This window comes from Oncorhynchus nerka, linkage group LG9a, assembly GCF_034236695.1.
Source record: "Oncorhynchus nerka isolate Pitt River linkage group LG9a, Oner_Uvic_2.0, whole genome shotgun sequence".
NCBI lineage: Eukaryota > Metazoa > Chordata > Actinopteri > Salmoniformes > Salmonidae > Oncorhynchus > Oncorhynchus nerka.
The window spans coordinates 48,706,768-48,725,673 of NC_088404.1; the positions used below are offsets into that span (position 1 = coordinate 48,706,768).

At 41.6% G+C, this 18,906-nt stretch overlaps 1 protein-coding gene across 1 annotated transcript in view; it reads right to left on the reverse strand.

Annotated features, from left to right (window-relative positions):
* The window catches only part of LOC115134451 (voltage-dependent calcium channel subunit alpha-2/delta-4), a 71,018-nt gene that overhangs the window by 31,508 nt on the left and 20,604 nt on the right, over positions 1–18,906 (reverse strand). Inside the window, exons 8-24 of the mRNA XM_029668431.2 lie at positions 15,773–15,923; positions 15,418–15,492; positions 13,823–13,912; positions 13,571–13,684; positions 13,130–13,342; positions 12,434–12,511; positions 12,003–12,158; positions 3,313–3,399; positions 2,685–2,756; positions 2,504–2,565; positions 2,330–2,397; positions 2,197–2,242; positions 1,865–1,962; positions 1,529–1,622; positions 1,272–1,364; positions 920–1,053; positions 16–87 (exon numbers count right to left, since the gene is read on the reverse strand). Of these exons, the coding sequence (XP_029524291.1) occupies positions 16–87; positions 920–1,053; positions 1,272–1,364; positions 1,529–1,622; positions 1,865–1,962; positions 2,197–2,242; positions 2,330–2,397; positions 2,504–2,565; positions 2,685–2,756; positions 3,313–3,399; positions 12,003–12,158; positions 12,434–12,511; positions 13,130–13,342; positions 13,571–13,684; positions 13,823–13,912; positions 15,418–15,492; positions 15,773–15,923 (1,703 nt within the window). The remainder of the gene's footprint in view (positions 1–15; positions 88–919; positions 1,054–1,271; positions 1,365–1,528; positions 1,623–1,864; positions 1,963–2,196; positions 2,243–2,329; positions 2,398–2,503; positions 2,566–2,684; positions 2,757–3,312; positions 3,400–12,002; positions 12,159–12,433; positions 12,512–13,129; positions 13,343–13,570; positions 13,685–13,822; positions 13,913–15,417; positions 15,493–15,772; positions 15,924–18,906) is intronic.

The following is an 18,906-nucleotide window of genomic DNA, read 5'->3' on the forward strand; positions in this document are numbered from 1 at the left end:
ACAGCAGAAGCTTACCTCCAGCCATGGCTGTCTTGCCTCCCGATGACACAGTCACAGCTGTGACAGCTATGACATACTTCGACGCCCCTGTCACAACAGAATCAACCATCAGTCTCACACCACCTCTGCAGTGGCATACTGCAGTTTCGTGGACCCCCCCAGGTCTGAGAAATCCCCCTCCAACCCAGCTAGCTTCCTACAATTGTACACATTTTGCCATGGAGCAAATAGAAAAATGTGCCGTTTTACATCTAAAATCATGCTATTCTACACATTTTGCAATGAGGCTTAGAGAATTTTGCATTTTTAAAGCTGATTTCCTGCTATTCTACCATGTTTCCATGAGGCCGAGAGAACATTTAGCAGTTTTAGAGTTAATTTCTTGCAATTCTTTTTTTTCTTTTTTACACGGCTTATGACATGTTCATATCCTATCTGGGGAAGTGGGGAGGGGAACCATAGAGATTCTATTAAATCACTAGAGGGTCTATGTCATAAACCCTTGAAGTTCCAGAAGGGGTGGGAAATGGCAGCCATATTGGTCAGGGAGAAATCCAAACCAGTCTAATGAGAATGAATGGCAGTAGAGGCATAGTCCTGATTTTACTTATGCAAGAGCCTGTGGGCCCGTGGTACGCAAGTTAACCTCTGACCTATTGTATGTCTGTATATTAGAGTTAGAGTCAATTCAGCTAAAATTCCTGCCAGTTTGGGTTTGATTATGACATTTCTCAATAGTGATTCCACTCAATTCCTAAATTGACTGGGTAGAAGACAGAATTCACTAGACTGGTGTCAGGTCGGCTTACCAACACCTATGGCCATTGTCACGACAAGGGTTGGTAAGACAGCACAAACAGATGTGTGACCAGGCTAGGAATTGAACTCAACCATGGATCACATGGTAAGCCTACAGTACCTGTCTTGTCGTTGTCCTCCACCGGCATGTAGTAGAGGAATCTTCCGGGAGGGTTCTCCATGGCCAGACGGTACCACAGGGGGAAGTGGTCCATGGTGAACAGGTTGTCCTTATCCGCTGGAGTCAGGAACTTCCTATGGAGCAGGAAGTTAAGAGAGATCAAATTCCTCGTTCGTATTCCTTAGTGCACAATGTAGCAAAATGTTTTGCAACGCAAAAAAACATTGTTTCTTATTGGGCAAGTTCAGGAAGTGCCTTCCTGTTTCTTTAATTTGGTGTTAATGAATATGGGCTCAAAGGACACAGTGAACGTATAATATAATGTAGGGATAATGTAGGTTGTTTGACTCACTTGGCGACCCTGGTCTCCATGCCGGTGTATCTGGTCAGCCGGATGATGCCAGAGCGAGTTCCCAGGAAGGCTGTCTCCACACCCGCCTCCATCCTGAACATACACAAATACACAGATGGGTCTTTTAATGCACTTGAACACACATGCACACACATATGCACATACTCATGCTCACACGCAAACACACAACACACACACAAACAAGTACTAGCTAACATAAAATTACATTTGTGAAAATAATAATTCCGTAGTCTTACCCAGATGCATTGAGCATTATTGCCTGCCAGTAGGCTTCTAAGGGGGCTGTCACCACAGCATCAAACAGGGTCTGCTGCAGCAGCACCTCGTCACCTGGAAGTCACAGACACTCAGTCAACATCAAACCGGACATCTGCCTGATATTATATTTGTTTATTCGTCTTAATAATAGTCTTTATTATCCCCATTGGCCGATGCCCTCTCAACCGCTAGTCTTCCTGTGGGTCCACAAAAAAAGGTTTGGATTTAGGGTTAGGGTAACATTCGCATTGGGGTTAGCGTTGAATAAATGGTTGTCTTTGGAGGATGGAGCAGGTTGTAGAGACAGTACTCACACTCCAGGTCAGGCTCCTTCCCCTGCAGGTAGCGAATGACAGCCTGGAGCTGAGAGTATTTGCGGTGGTGAGGGTCAATGTCTGTCTCACAGTATGTCCTGAACAGAAAGGATACAGTACACCCTGAATGGATGAGGGGTTTTCACTCTATTAAGTCCAAGGGCCATTAAAGGCCAATGAAGTTTTACAGTCCAATACTCTATCATTTAGAGTATTAGAGTTCAATACCCATTGATTTAGATTATTACAATTCAATCATTTAAGTGTTACACTCCAACATTCTGTAATATAAATTAATATTTTCCAATTTTCATTTATTTATCTATGCTTACCACTCAGCGGCTATGGATAGATCAGGGGACGTCAGGTCATGCAGGCCTGAGAGGAGATTGGATGAAAACCAGTCAATAAACCAGATTGTTCTGCCGTAGATGAGTGGCAGAGAGAGTGGCCAATGGCACTTACCCTCTTCCACAGAGACCGTCCCCATGAACATCAGCTGTCCGTGACCCCTGGTCAGCACCATACCAAAACTGTGGAGGGAAATACATAAGGCACAATGTGGAGTGAGATGTTCAATGACTTCATTCAATCTAATAGGCCAACATTCCACACTCACTAACCTAGTATCACATTTACCTGAATGGGGTGTCGTTGATGGTTGTGTAGAAATAGTCATTTGTTAAGAACATAGGCCTTTTCTGTTGCAAATAAAACATTTGAAATGCATTGTGAGACAGTTACAATCAACATTATTGAATCATTTTTACATAAACTACTGAGCCAAGTTTAATCTCCCCACACACGAGGTCTCACTTACCGCTTTGTCCACTGATGCTCTCACATTTAAGGACAGAGTGCCTGTCTCCCCTTTCACCATGGCTGTCCTTAGCTGGAAAGAACAGACACATTAATGAACACAGTCTCTGTTGAACTTGTGTTCACTTGCCTTACCAGCACAGTTAAAGCCCAGAATAACACATTCATACCTAGAATAGGTACAGGTGTTCTACTGTATTGATAATATTAATTGTGTTGTCAGTGAATAATTTGATATAGTATGTACAGTATATGTGCATGTATATGTCCTTGCTATGTTTCAGAGGTATCAAATGAAACAACCCCACTGACTGATTTTTAATGCAAATGTGTTAAGAACAACTTCATATAGGCTGTAGTTAAAAATAACCTGAAATTAAAATCGTACATAGAATCAATATTTTCGATGATCATTGCAGGTAATATCCCTGGGAAAAATCCCATTAACGGAATTTTTAAACAGTCACCCAAATCGCTAAGCCCGCCCCTGTACATGTGTATTCCGTGTTTCCTTCCTGTTTTATACCCAGCCTCACTCATTTATCGTTTTCGTTTATTCTAAAGCATCTTTGGGTTTTTAGAAAAGCGCTATAGAAGATCTATGTATTATTATTACTGCTATTACTCACTGTCTCATCTATGTCCTCCCACTCCACCTCAGCCAGGTCCACACTGTTGTAGTTGGGCTTGGGCTTCAGCTTCTTACCATCTTTATACTGCGGGACAGGAGAGGAGAAGATGAGGAAGACAACATGGGGGAAAAGATCAAGAAGAGGACAGATATGTGTCTGTATGTACAGCTGTCTGCAGGTGTGTGTGTGTTCTGTAAGATGAGAGGATCACTTAGGCCAAATGTGTTTAATGGGCATCTCTGTGACATGGTATCCTGAATCCAAAGGCTCCATGACAACCACCGGCTCCAAATGAAACAAGTAGGCATGTTATTGACCACTTAACCTTGCCACCCAGAATTGCATCTCATTGTTGCCTGGGAGGGACACGCTGAAGCTGAAGCTGACAAATAAGAAAGGCTTGTTTTCATTACCTGTTGCAAAACTATTTTCTACACAGTAAGGGCTCTATTCAATCCGCATCGTGGAAGTTCAGCTTTACAGCATGATTGAAATCGAAAAGGCAATTTTCTTGCTTTAGTGGAGACTACATTCACGGTAAACGCTCCATATGTCAGCTCAAACGGAAATTACCTTTACATTTCTGTCGTGGAATCTGTAAAGCTGAGCAGAGACCTAAATCACGGATAGTTGAAATCAGTGTTAAATGAATTAGGGTTAAATTGACTCTACCTGGAGTTATTTTAACCCTCGAGAGAGTGACACGCTCCCTGGTGTTGATAACTGGAGTTCATTGGGATGCAGTACTTTTAACTCCATCTAGAGTAACCAGAGACAGGGAGTTGCATCTATAGAGTTAACCAAAGATGTGGGAGGGGCCTCATTGTCATATTTCTCAGCATGCTCTGTTGCAGGTTGATTTGAACCTGCGGGATATCTCCTGCAATTTGGCTTCCAACAGAGATTGGATATCACATTGCAAACCACCAGAAATGTTAAGAAATATTGAAGTAAGGCTTTACACCCTTACAACTCAAATGAAGTAAAGAAATGTACTCCCACTATACGTCTGGGGGAGTCAGAAATATTTTTGCTCTTTTCACAGCGGGAATTATGAGCTCAATACCTGGCGGTAGCGCGAAAGGGCTGAGTTTTGATGAAAACATTTATTGGAGGTATGAGAGGGTTTGGCCACTCACTGACCAATCAATGCGTTTCTTGGCTTAATAATGCGTGCTGTTGTCTCAAGTTCGGTAGGTTATTGACGGAATTGTCATTGTCATCAACTCCAATTCAGCTGGGGGCAGGGAATAGTCTGATTGAGTCCATTATACTACAGTTTATTATACTACGGTTTATTAAATAGCATAGGTTACAGTAACGAGTAATAACAATATATAAATATAAAATACATCCAGTGTTTGCTCAATATGTTTGGAGTGTTGACAGTCAACATAGTTGAAATTGGCTCCAATGAGTATAGGCATGTCGAAGCACTGCCCTGCTCCTCAAATAAAAAAGTCTAAGTTCCCATAAATGGTATTGTCCGTGCGAGGAACGTTCTCAATGAGCAAGAAATATCCTAGTCCTACCGTTGATATGGCGTTAAATGACTGAATAATTGAAATGTGTTTGGTAGAGTGCATCTTTGTAACCTGACAAGAGGCGCTCTTTGGAAATGGGGATGGATACAAGCCAAATGGAGTGTGCACTGCAGGTAGGCCTATGTGAATTGTGAATAATGCAAAAGCAAGACGGCAAAAGCCTAATTTAGAAACCTTTCATGGTTAGGCTCCTTTGCTAACGCATGGCCAGGACAAGAAATACACCCGACGCATTGCTGTTGAAACAACTTTCATTATAATAGGGTAAGGGTAGCCTACTGAAGGCTTGTTTTTGTTTTTTTGATCACATGAAAGGGGAAACAAGCAACGGTTACAGGAAAATAACTTAAATGTTTCTAAATAGGGTCACATGCATCAGCTCATCGCTCGTTCCATGATGAGCATATGGACATGTAGCCTACATGAGTGGTTTTATGTACATCCAAAATAATGACAGTAGCTGGCTTAAATAATGTAAGCCTTCAGATTTAAAGGGGATGTCCGCACACATCTCTGATGCTCCCAAACGTCTAACACAGCTTTGTCGATTGAGATTTGTTTGAAAGCGGACCCTTTATCGATAGACTTGACTACTTGGCAAATGCATTGGGCAGGACTAAAACAGGAGATGAGGCTATGCTTGGTTTTGAATCAATTAAAACTAATTGGGGAAAAACAATTTTTGATGTTTCTAAATACAAGCTTAATGGATACAGAAAGCACATCTCTATTGTTCCATGCACATATGGGCAGTGTGTATCATGTCTGGATAGGCTGTGCTTCCTCTGTCAAAAACCATGCCATAACCAGTCATGTAACCGCTAAGACCAGGTATTGGTTGGTCCACCAGCACAGCCTGACATTGGTAATTTGGTGCATGTTTCATAGCGACACACATCAGATATTGCCACTCCTCCCACCTCAGCGCAAGAGAGCTCCTACAAGACAGGTCAATTACCAATCCTGGCACAAGTGATCGGAAATAGCCCAGCGCCAGAGGAAATTGCCAAGGAGTGTGCGTTTGACACTTGCACTGGCTTAACGCCAGCTGAAAATAAAGCCCTGAGATTGTCGTGAGGTTAAACTGTTTGGACGGTTTGAGCAGGTCCATTGACCATGATGATTGATGGAGCTGGGAAGAGCACGGACCGATCTGGGACCAGGCTGAGCTGAACATGCATTTCCTTTGAGCAGACATGGATTGATAAGAATTGTGGTTGAATGTGTTTTAGTTCATCAATCACTGTTGAATGACCTCCCACCAAAGGGCTGCATACATGGATTAAGTCGTAGAAGATACATCTGCTGAGTCTGAGGACTGGAGACACTTCAACAACGCTCAACAGTACTGCATACTCTACATCTTTTTTTTCTGGCACATCGTTGAAGGGAAAATCTTTTTCTTTCTGATTCTTTTCATTCTACTTCTCCTCACTCGGGCGATAAACAGCTGCCTACTCATTGGATTGATGAGACTTAAAGAGTGCTTCTGGCAGTCGTCCTACACCTTAATCTGTTGGCTTTATTACATCATTATTACAGCATTATTACAGCATTCCCTGTGTTGTACGCTCTTCTGTTCCAACGTACTATGATTTTCGGGGGTCCTAGCTAGTAACGGTGGATCTGGGCCGATTCCGGCTGAGAGTCGGGGGGCACTCGGCTGAGAGTCAGACTCGGCCGATGTCATGTGGCCCGAGTGTAGGCCGCCTTTGTCAGTATTACTTATGGCTAGGATGCGGGGATTGAGTTCGGGACGATTCCGGTGAAAGTTATCTGGCCCAAATGTATTACTTGGGGCTCGGGCCAATTGGGGCTACTCTCTGGCAAATGATTACATGGGCTGTTTTATATAATTAACATTTCATAATTTATTGATCAAAAAATACAATTAACATTTAAATGAAGTCCTGTGTAGTATTTAAGTATTTTGATACGTTGTGCAAGGCAATTGATGAGCATTAAAAACCTTCTAGAAGGAGCCTCCCGAGTGGTGCAGCGGTCTAAGACACTGCATCGCAGTGCGAACTGCGTTGTTACATATGCTGGTTGTTACATATTATTACATATTATCCCAGAGGCGTTGGAAAACACAATGTAAGTAGTCTAATGTAGGTCCCTCTAACTGCCCTGAATACCTCTGCTGATCCTACAGCTATTGTATGCAGTAATCAGTCCGCTTTGTGCAGCTCACCCTGCACTAACATCAATAACATACGCATGTCTACTTCTGCTAATCTTCCCAGTAAAGCAATGAAAACAATGAAGCATCCCAGAAATGTGCTAAAAAACTGCCCAAGTTAACATATGTAGCTTAAGAAACAAGGTTCATAAAATCAATAATTTGCTAGTAACAGATTACATTCATATTCTGACAATCTCTGAAACTCACTTAGATCATAGCTTTTATGATACAGTGGAGGCAATACATGGTTATAACATCTATAGAAAGACAGAAATGCCAAAGGCATTTTCTTGTCTATGTTGAATACATCATTTAAACATTCACAGTGTAGGTTGGAAAAAGTATGTGAACCCCTAGGCTAATGACTTCTCCAAAAGCTAATTGGAGTCAGGAGTCGGCTAACCTGGAGTCGAATCAATGAGATGAGATTGGAGATGTTGGTTAGGCTGCCTTGTCCTATAAAAAACACTCACAAAATTTGAGTTTGCTATTCACAAGAAGCATTGCCTGATGTGAATCACGTCTTGAACAAAAGAGATCTCAGAAGACCTAAGATTAAGAATTGATGACTTGCATAAAGCTGGAAGGGTGACAAAAGTATCTCTAAAAGCATTGATGTTCATCAGTCCATGGTTAGACAAATTGTATACAAATGGAGAAAGTTCAGCACTGTCGCTAGTCTCCCTAGGAGTGGCCGTCCTGCAAAGATGACTGCAAGAGCACAGTGCAGAATGCTCAATGAGGTAAAGAAGAATCCTAGAGTGTTAGCTGAAGACTTAAAGAAATCTCTGGAACATCCTAACATCTCTGTTGACGAGTCTACGATATTTAAAACACTAAACAAGAATGGTGTTCATGGGAGGACACCACGGAAGAAGTCTCTGCTGTCCAAAAATAAACATGTCTGAAGTTTGCATAAGTGCACCTGGATGTTCCACAGTGCTACTGGCAAAATATTCTGTGGACAGATGAAACTACAGTTGAGTTGTTTGGAAGGAACACGCAACACTATATATGGAGAAAAAAGGCACAGCACACCAACATCAAAACCTTATCCCAACTGTAAAGTATAGTGGAGGGAGCATCATGGTTTGGGGGTGCTTTGCTACCTCAGGGCATGGACAGCTTGCTATCATCGATGGAAAATGAATTGCCATGTTTATGAAGACATTTTGCAGGAGAATGTTAAGCTATCTGTCCTCCAATTGAAGCTCAACAGAAGTTGGGTGATGCAACAGGACAACGACCCAAAACACCGAAGTAAATCAACAACAGAATGGCTTCAACAGAAGAAAATACGCCTTCTGTGGTGGCCCAGTCAGAGTCCTGACCTCAACCCTATTGAGATGCTGTGCAGGTCTGATTCAGAAACTACAGAAACTGCAGACTGTTTGTCTATTGTTGTGACCTAGATGAAGATCAGATCCAATTTGATGACCAATTTATGCAGACATTCAGGTATTTCAAAAGGGTTCACATCATTTTTCTTGCCACTGTAGTAACCATATCTAGGAAAACTAAAGTTCCAAAGGCTGGGCCTAATATGGTGTATAAGAGGTCATACAATACGTTTTCTAGTGATTCCTATGTTGTTGATGTAAAGAATATTTGTTGATATGTGGTGTGTTATCAGAAGCAACCAGATACTGCACTTGACAGGTTTATGAAATTGCTTATACCAGTTACTAATAAGCATGCAACCATTAATAAAATGACTGTAAACTGTTAAATACCCAATGATTGATGAGGAAATTGAAATATTGTATGGCTGAGAGGGATGAGGCAAAAGGAATGGCAAATAAGTCTGGTTGCACAACTGATTGGCAAACGTACTGCAAATTGAGAAATCATGTGACTAAACTGAATATAAAGAAGAACAAACTATACTATGAAACAAAGAGAGATTCATTGAAGAATGATAGTAAAAAGCTTTGGAGAACCGAAAATGAAATTTTGGGCAAAAAGGCAAACTCAGCTCCACCATTAATTGAATCAGATGGCTCATTCATCACAAAACCCACTGATATTGGCAATTACTTTAATGATTGTTCATTGGCAAGATTAGCAAACTTAGGCATGACATGACAGCAACAAACATTGACACTACACATCCAAGTATAACTGATCAAATTATGAAAGACGAGCAGTTTAATTTTGAATTCCGTAAAGTGAGTGTTGAAGAAGTGAAAAAACTATTGTTGTCTATCAACAATGACAATCAAACAATGACAATCTGGCGCCGGTATTTAGCCTCAGATGGAGTTTACCACCCGCTTTGGGCTGCATTCCCAGGTAACCCGACTCAGAGAAGACCGGACCCCGGCGCGATGGGTGCCGTTACCGGCCTCACACCGTCCACGGGCTGAGCCTCAATCAGAAGGACTCAAGCCCCCGATCGACACCAGGCAAGCGGTCTTCTATATGCCACATTTCCCGTGTCCGACGGACGGACAGGGATTTGGAGCTGGGCTCGTTCCTCTTCACTCGCCGCCACTGAGGGAATCCTGGTTAGTTTCTTTTCCTCCGCTTAGTAATATGCTTAAATTCAGCGGGTTGTCTCGTCTGATCTGAGGTCGTAGTCAAAGTGAATGGAGTGTGGCCGGGTGCCCGGGCTCACCTTCTCAATCCGGTTCAGGTTGGCGGTCAGAGCTCCGCGGCCCAAACCTAACCCCGAGCGTCTGACAACTTTGGATGGAAAATTACTGAGAATAATAGAGGACGATATGGCCAATCCTATTTTCCATATGTTCAATCTAAGCCCACTAGAAAGTGTGTCCGCACAGGCCTGGAGGGAAGCAAAAGTAATTCCGCTACCCAAGAATAGTAAAGCTCCCTTTACTGGCTCAAATAGCCGACCAATCAACCTGTTACCATCCCTTAGTAAACTTTTGGAAGAAATTGTGTTTGACCAGATACAATGCTATTTTACTGTAAACAAATTGACAACAGACATTCAGCACACTTATAGGGAAGGACATTCAACAAGCACAGCACTTACACAAATGACTGATGAGTGGCTGAGATAAATTGATGATAAAAAGATTGTGGGAGCTGTTTTGTTAGACTTCAGTGTGGCTTTTGACATTATCAATCATAGTCTGCTAATGGAGAAATGTATGTGTTATGTCTTTACACCCCCTGCTATATTGTGGATAAAGAGTTTCCTGTCTAACAGAATACAAATGGTGTTCTTTAATTGATGGCTCTCCAACATAATCCAGGTAGAATCAGGAATTCCCCAGGGCAGCTGTCTAGGCCCCTTACCTTTTTCAATCTTTACTAATGACATGCCACTGGCCTTCAGTAAAGCTAGTGTGGCTATGTATGTGGATGACTCAATATTATATACATCAGCTACTACAGCGAGTGAAATCACCACTTAATCACCACTTAACAAAAGCTGCAGTTAGTTTCAGAATGGGTGGCAGGGAATAAGTTAGTCCTAAATATTTCAAAAATAAAAGCACTAAAAGCATTGATTTTGGGACAAATCATTTACTAAACCATAAACCTCAACTAAATCTTGTAATAAATAATGTGAAAATTGAGTAAATTGAGGTGACTAAACTGCTTGTAGTAACCCTGGATTGTGAAATGTCATTGTCAAAACATGTTGACACAACAGTAGCTAAGATGGGGAGAAGTCTGTCAATAATAGAATGATTCTCTGCCCTTTTAACAACAATTTCAACAAGGCAGGTCCTACAGGCTCTAGCTTTGTCGCACCTGGACTACTGCTCAGTCGTGTGGTCAGGTGCCACAAAGAAGGACCTCGGAAAATTACAATTGGCTTTGAACAGCGCAGCACGGCTGTCCCTTAAATGTACACGGAGAACTAACAATAATATGCATGCAAATCTCTCATGGCTCAAAGTGGAGGGGAGATTGACTTCATCATTACTTGTTTTTGTAAGAAGTGTTGACATGCTCAATTCACCAAGGTTCCTCTTAAGGATCGGACCCTTTTTTTCATATTGACATACCCAAATGACATACCCAAATCTAACTGCCTATGCATATTCTTGATATCATTTGAAAGGAAACACTTTGACGTTTGTGAAAATGTGAAATTTATGTAGGAGAATATAACACATTAGATCTGGTAAAAGATAAAACAAAGAAAAAACATGTGTTTATTTAAAAAATGTGTTCCATCATCTTTGAAAGCCCAAAATGTAATGTTCCAGGTTTAGCGCATATTCAGAATTTGGCCACTAGATGGCAGCAGTGTATGTGCAAAGTTATAGACTTATTCAATGAACCATTGAGTTTCTGTTCAAAATGTTGTATTAAGACTGCCCAAATGTGCCAAATTTGGTTTATTAATACATTTTCAAGTTCATAACTGTGCACTCTCCTCAAACAATAGCATGGTATTATTTAAATGTAGTAGCTACAGTGTATCCTGTGTACTACTACAAGAGCAAACTGTGTCATTTCCCTTTCCGTCAGCAAGGGAGTATCCTGCATGTCACAATGATGGTGTTGCTCATGGTGGCACCGTTCATCAACTCTATTGTCAATATGTTCTGTAACCAAGAGTTCTGTGTAAAACAATGGAGACAGGTGGAGAGAGAGTGTTCAGGAGGAGGATGAGGAGGGTTTAGGAGTTACATCTTATACACTTATATCATAATACAGATATAAGTGTTTATGTGAGTGCTATGTTCCACTGGATATGATTGGGAAAAACATCCTATATGTGCTTTTAATAAGGTTGCATGTTTGAAGTGTGTGCTCATGTGAATGCTATTGGCCACTGTATGTTTCAGGATGTTGTGGAGTTGACTCTCTCGCATTATACTGCTCAATGAAGTGTCTTTCCTTTCCTTTCCCATTGTCATAGTCATGTCTATAGTTGTAGATATAGGAACTGTAGTAGTATTAGTAGTGACTGTAATACTATAGTAGTGACTATAGTCAGAAACAAGCACAAGCTCTACAGCAGCTGAACTCACAAGAGGTCGCAGGTCAGGGTGTGCCAGGATGTAACCGTTGTTGGTGATGAGGAAGGCGTAACCATGTGGACCCAGCCTATATCTGGGAGCCAGCTTCATGACCTCCAGCAGAGGGATGTCAGAACCCACCACACCCAGCAGAATCCCATGAGACAGCTGGAGGAGACAGGGGGAGAGATGGGTTTATAACACTCGTAATGCCAACAACTGTATGGTACACACAGAGAGCTGCTTAATCTGGTTCAAACATGTAACACATACATTTTATAGCTGTACTTTACAACAGTTGTGACCTTGTCCCCAGGCTATTGGGGAACAAGTGTCTGGTGCATGAGACTACAATGACAAATTATACTATTGTTACTTTGATTACCACCATGCCTACGTTTAAAATACATTTGAATTCTAGAAAAACTTTTTAGTCCACTGACCGTCTCTTTCTTCTTGCTGAAGACAGGCATTGCCACGGAGGTCATGAGAAGTAAACTTTGAGCCTTTGTGGCAAAGAGCTGAAGGAGAAATGGCAACATTAATGATATTTTGTTAATCCTAAACCAAATCAAAGAGCTGCTGATTCTGGTACTACTACTACATGTTCACTACTAATACCTGCAATAACAAATCGCTGCACTAGAGGGTGCCATATAGTTGCAGTTGTTGGTGGCCTATCTTAATTATGCTTGGGAGAATGCATTCAATATTACCACAAAGACTGCACTGCAAGAGCTTCACTATTAGACAGGCTGTATTTCCCACAGTGGCAGGTCTCTTTTACCTCCTTCGTATTGGGCAGCTGTCAGTGTGAGTGAGTGAGTGTCAGGTCCGGTGAAAGAGGTGCGGTGAGATGAGAGAATGAGCGCAGTAGCAGGACAGAAGGCACACATAGGGAGGACTCATGAACAACACAGGTACACAGAATGAATAAACGAACGTACTGTAACTGGCAGCACCCATGAGAATACAGCAGACAGTTGACTTTCAAACAGGACAATGTGAGGTGACTATCATGAGGTTAAATCAAATGCAACAACAATGCTTTGCCTTTGAAGCACAAAAAGTGCAGTTCTGTGGGAAATACAGTAGTTATTAGGCAAAGCACACTGGGTAAGTACAGCTGCCGTACTCACCACAGAGTCCATGTAGGCCTCCGTCCAGATGATGTCATGATTGTGATTGATGACCATTGGTCGACTCAAGACATGAAGGTATTCCATGACATTCTCCTGTACGTCAGCCAGAGTGGAGATGTGTGTGTAGTAACCCTTATTGTTGCAGGCTATCCACTTGGTGTTGTCTGCAAAGGTCATCTCTCTGCCTATAAGGTAAGTGAAGAGCCGCACCTGAAAGAGACAGTATTGGAGACTGATGTCCAATTCAGTAAGTTCATTGAGTAAATACTGAACAGGTTACATTGTAAAGGCCGTTAGAGTAATGTCCTCTATTATAGATCTAGCTTTTCTGGGTCAGTAGGGAAATAGAGAAGTAGAGTACTGCAAATAGGTATTTCTGTAGGTCAAGTGGGTGTGTAGTTATTCTATAGAGTAAATAGTAGTTTTGCCCTACAGTACCCTGCGATCAGGCCAGTTGAACTCTTCAAACACTTCCTTGAAGTCCTCCATGGCTCCATCTGTGATCAGCATGATGGCCTGGTTGCACAGGCTGCCTTGGCCCTTGGTCGCTGCCTGGGAGGAAGCACCACACAGAGGAAGAACTGATACTGGGCCAATAGCATTTGTGTGGAAGTATGTTTGTGTGGGGGGTTGTTATGTATGTGATTGTGTGTGTGTGTGTTTGTGTGTGTGTGTGTGCTGGAGGCAAACCTCGTTCAAGATTTTGAACGATTCCTTCATGGCCTTCGCAACTTTACCCTCTCCCTTCACATGCAGGTCGTCCACCAGCACCTTAAAATGCTGGATAGTGAAAGAGAGAGAGAGAGAGAGAGAGAGAGAGAGAGAGTCAGCACTTTTTATGGTGAAAATGCAACGTGAACTACAGACAATTATCAATCAATCAAATTGATTTATTAAGAACTTCTTACATCAGCTGAACATCAGCTGATGTCACAAAGTGTTGACAGAAACCCAGCCTAAAACCCCAAACAGAAAGCAATACAGGCGTAGAAGCACGGTGGCTAGGAAAAACTCCCTAGAAAGGCCAGAACCTAAGAAGAAACCTAGAGAGGAATCAGGCTATGAGGGGTGGCCAGTCCTCTTCTGACTGTGCAGGGTGGAGATTATAACAGAACATGGCCAGGATGTTTAAATGTTCATAGATGACTAGCAGGGTCAAATAATAATAATCAATTATGCAGCACAGCACAACACAGGACAGGACAAGACAGCACAGAGCAAGACAGGACAAGACAGGACATTGTAAGGTCAAATAAACCAGTCCAGTTGACTGTATACCAAGGGAGTTTTTTTTATGGCCAATATGACCTGTTTGCTCTCTCTGGTTGCTGGCTATTAATCACTCTGTGACAATTTTATTAAATACACTAGTTCAATGGTTTTTGATTCATTGATTGATTAAGGAAAACTTATAATGCAAATAAGGAAATGTGTATTACTGTACATTTGTTTACTTAACACACCTGGTAACTACACAGGCATGGTTAACCTTAACAAGAGAGAGTAATTCGTCTAGGTCCTAAGGGTAACCATAGTGCGTACCTCATTCCTGTCATACCCATTAAGGTGCCAGAGGCTTCCAAAATGTTCCTGAGAAGATCTGATTGTAGGATGTAGGAGCACATTTAAAACCCAGAAAAACATTAAAAGTGTTTAAAGTGTCTGCCCATAAACCGATCAGCCCCAAGCGCAAAGTCAACGGGCCTGTCTGCCTGCCTGCCCCACTGCCTGCCCAGCCTTCACTCATTTTACTATATGTTTACTGCTATGGTACAGTATATGGGCAGAGAGTGATTGATTGCCAGATTAAATAGAACTTTTTTAGGAGGTTATACCTCTCACACATTGCCTACGCACAAATCCTGCAAGCTAAAATCGCATGGAGTGATTTATCAATACATTTTATGCACACAGTACATTATAATTCTGTATCCTATCTAATTGTGTGTTCTGCATACAGAATATACTGTGTATATATATATATATATATATATTTATATATTATCTACAGTAGGCTGATGGTTGTTGTGAGTGACAGCTGACCTGGAATGCTCTCTGTTCCACACTGGTCTGATGCAAGAAGTAGGACCTAGGCCAAGAGGTGGAGCCAACTATGTCACACCTAGCCCAGAAACATGCCTGGCAGCCAAGGGGGACACTCACTCTTCTCCCTCCATAGGGGTGTAATGTCATAATGGAACACTTTGAGTTTCTAGAGCCCTGCTGAGAGGTAAGGGCTCCGGGGCTTAGGTCCACAGTTTACCTGATGCAGATAATGGACTTACCTCACGGTTGTCCAAATCAGCCTGCACCAGAGTGCCTTGGAAGCAGGGCTCTACGTAGCGCACGTAGTCAGTGTACTGTGAGGAGAAAAGATGACAAGGCAGGGTTGGCGTTAGCACCGGTCTTGTCAAGTCAGCCTGTAGTCCTGGCAACAGTGTACTGTAACAGTGATGCAATGCAACAGTATTGTGCTATAAAGGGTAACGTGTATTGGTGTGATGGTGTAATGGTGTTGTCTTGGTCAACCAAAGATCAACTGAGGATGGGGGTGAATCTTTCACATTTCAATCCACGGAAATCAGAAGACACTGTTTGAGAGTGCATGGCCATTGGTGCTGAGTGGAGGGTTTGACTCACAGCAATGACGTTGACAAAGTCGTTCTCCCCCAGCGTGTCCAGGATGGTGTTGATGGTGTGTTTGGCAATGGTCATCTTCAAGCCTTTCATACTGCCACTGATGTCCACCACAATGATAATGTCCTTTGGTGAGGTGGCAGCCTGAATATACCTGGGGGACAGGGGGAGAGAAACAGGACTGTAACTCTATGGTGAATGAGAGGGTTCTACCACCGCTACAGATTTTGTGGTAGAGGGAGTGGGCTCAATCTCTCTTTTACACTGCTTCATGAAAATACTCTCCCCATAAAATTCACAACCCGTTACATAACAATTGACAATTAAATATAAAGCTAGGCCTGCAGTATAGGCACTGTATAACATCGCAACCACAGTATCTGAAAACCAGGGGCAGCTCAGGTCCCAGGACACCTTTCAACTGAGAGGAAAGATAGGGAGGGCAGCCATATGCTACCTAAAACCTATCAGGGTCATTCCACAACATGCGTGCCCTTTGACGTTTTAAGTAGAAGTTGTGAATCAATATATAATTCCGAAGTCTGTTCGAGTCGACTGACGCACCGCTGTGTCAATCTAAATGACACAGCAAAAGAATACCCATCAAAATCCATCCGTTTTTTTTTTTTGCGTTGGATGCGTCTCAATCCACGCACTTCCCCATCTGTGGTGAAAGCTGGCAGTTAAAGCAGTGTTTGTCAGACCATGGAGACATCCCAAAAACTCAATGGAAAAGGGAAGACTCTCACGAGCATGACTGTGTTCTTTTGCGGTACCGTCAATGTGCCATCTTCTGTTTGGTACTGTAGCTTCCGAACCTTTTGGGCTGCAAACTAATGGGACCCCACTGTGGAAAGGGGAGATTCTCACGAATACGATGGTGCTCTCTGTTTTGCTCTACATCCCCTACAGGAGATGTCTGAAGGTAACCGGTATTGGTAAAAAAAAATTAAAAACAGAAGTAGGAAGGTAGTTTTGTGCTTACCCAGAAAAAGGGGTTAAATATGTGTAGTATGTACATCGCCTAGATTTAGGACAGACACTTCAAAACCTTTTTTGACTGTCCATTTTGCTATTTATGAATGTGCTATTCAATGTGTTTCTATGGGTTTTAGTAGTAAAGGTCAAAATCAATATTTGATCAAATATAAACTGTATGTATAATTTTTATGCCTAAAGGGGTCCTAAAATTCTTAATAAATTAGCTATATGATCCATAGTATGACCATCTTACAAAAATATCATGTCAACTTAGCCCCCCCCAACCTCTTAGACTCTAAATAATTAATGGAAGTGCCCTTTAACATAGACCACATGGGCAGCCCAATTATTTTGACCAATCACATCAGATCTTTTCACATCAGCTCTATTTCAGAGCTGATGTTTTCATTACATTGGGAGGATTTTATTAGGATCCCCATTAGCCGATGCCAATGGATTCCGGACACATACCGAAAAAGATCTTACAGACAAAATACCAATTAGTGAACAAAATATCAGAATTGGGCTGGTTGTCAAAACGCAGCCATGGAGAATTCAATAAATCTTATATTTTTATATAAATAAAGATTTGCTTAAGTGCCAAAATGCAGCATTTTGACATGTCCTTCCGTGCACCCTCTGTGACTTTTAGGAAGTTTTCAACCCATTTGATCCCAACATTTCTCCAAGTTTTTACCATCATTGTAATGCCCTATGAGCTCCAAAAGTATTTGGACAATGACACGTTTTGTTGTATTGTCTCTATACTCCAGTACTTTAGGTTTGAAATGATACAATGGCTATGAGGTTAATGTTCAGACTGTCAGCTTTAAATTGAAGGTATTTTCATCCATATCGGGTGAACTGTTTAGAAATTACAGCACTTTTTGTTCATAGTCTCCCCATTTTAGGGGACCAAAAGTATTGGGACAAATTCACTTACAGTGGTTCCTCCTTTAAAAGTTGTGCCTTTATATATACAGTGCCTTCAGAAAGTATTCAGACCCCTTAACTTTTTCCACATTTTGTTACGTTACAGCCTTATTCTAAAATTGACTAAATACATTTTTTCCCTCATCAAGCTACACACAATACCCCATAATGACAAAGCAGACGCTTTGCTATGACACTTGAAATTGAGCTCAGGTGCATCCTGTTTTCATTGACCATCCTTGAGATGTTTCTACAACTTGATTGGAGTCCATCTGTGGTAAATTCAATTTACCACAGGTCTAGGAGACCCCAAGGCCTAACAGAAGTGATAGGGGACTAATGCTCGCCTCCGCTTGAGACAGTAAATCAATATACATGTACTTTAATCCAATAATACATGGCCAAATCCCAGGACCTACCACATTAGAGCAATACATCCATGGCACTATATACTCTCTTTCCTCTGGCTAAGTAAAGTAAGGTAGTATGAATGCTGTAGTGAAGTCAAACTCAATTTAACATATTTTAAGTAGCAAAAAGTAAATAAATGATGCAACTAAACCAGAATAACACTTGCGTATAGATTTCACATAAACATATAGAAATACATGGAAAAACAACACGCTACACCATTGTACAAGAATATGTCAGTAATGAGCTGCACTGTGAAGAGGTTATTGTGCATTTTCCAGTAAACTAATGGCAAATTGTCATTTCTTAACTGGAAACACTTGCTGCCACTAGCAATCTTGCCAGTAGCATACTGTGCCAAAACTGACTCCTCTGTTGACAACCTGCACATCAATTGCTAATTGGCAGCATACTGTAACAGCTGCAGCCTATCAGAAAATTGCAGGCGTGGCTTTTCAGCTACGGAATGTCATCCCATTTAATGTGTTCTGTTCATAAAGACTAAAGGGAAACTTCACCGTCAGACACTATTTGGAGTGTTTTTCCAGTATCCCTACATAATTATGAATGATGAGAGGGTTTTACAATATAAAAAAAATGTATAATATAAAAAAATATCCTCTCACTGTCAGCTTTGTTCATTTTCAGCAAACTTAACATGTGTAAATATTTGTATGAATATAACAAGATTCGACAACTGAGACATAAACTGAACAAGTACCACAGACATGTGACTAACAGAAATGGAATCATGTGTCCCTGAACAAAGGGGGTCAAAACCAAAAGTAACAGTCAGTATCTGGTGTGGCCAC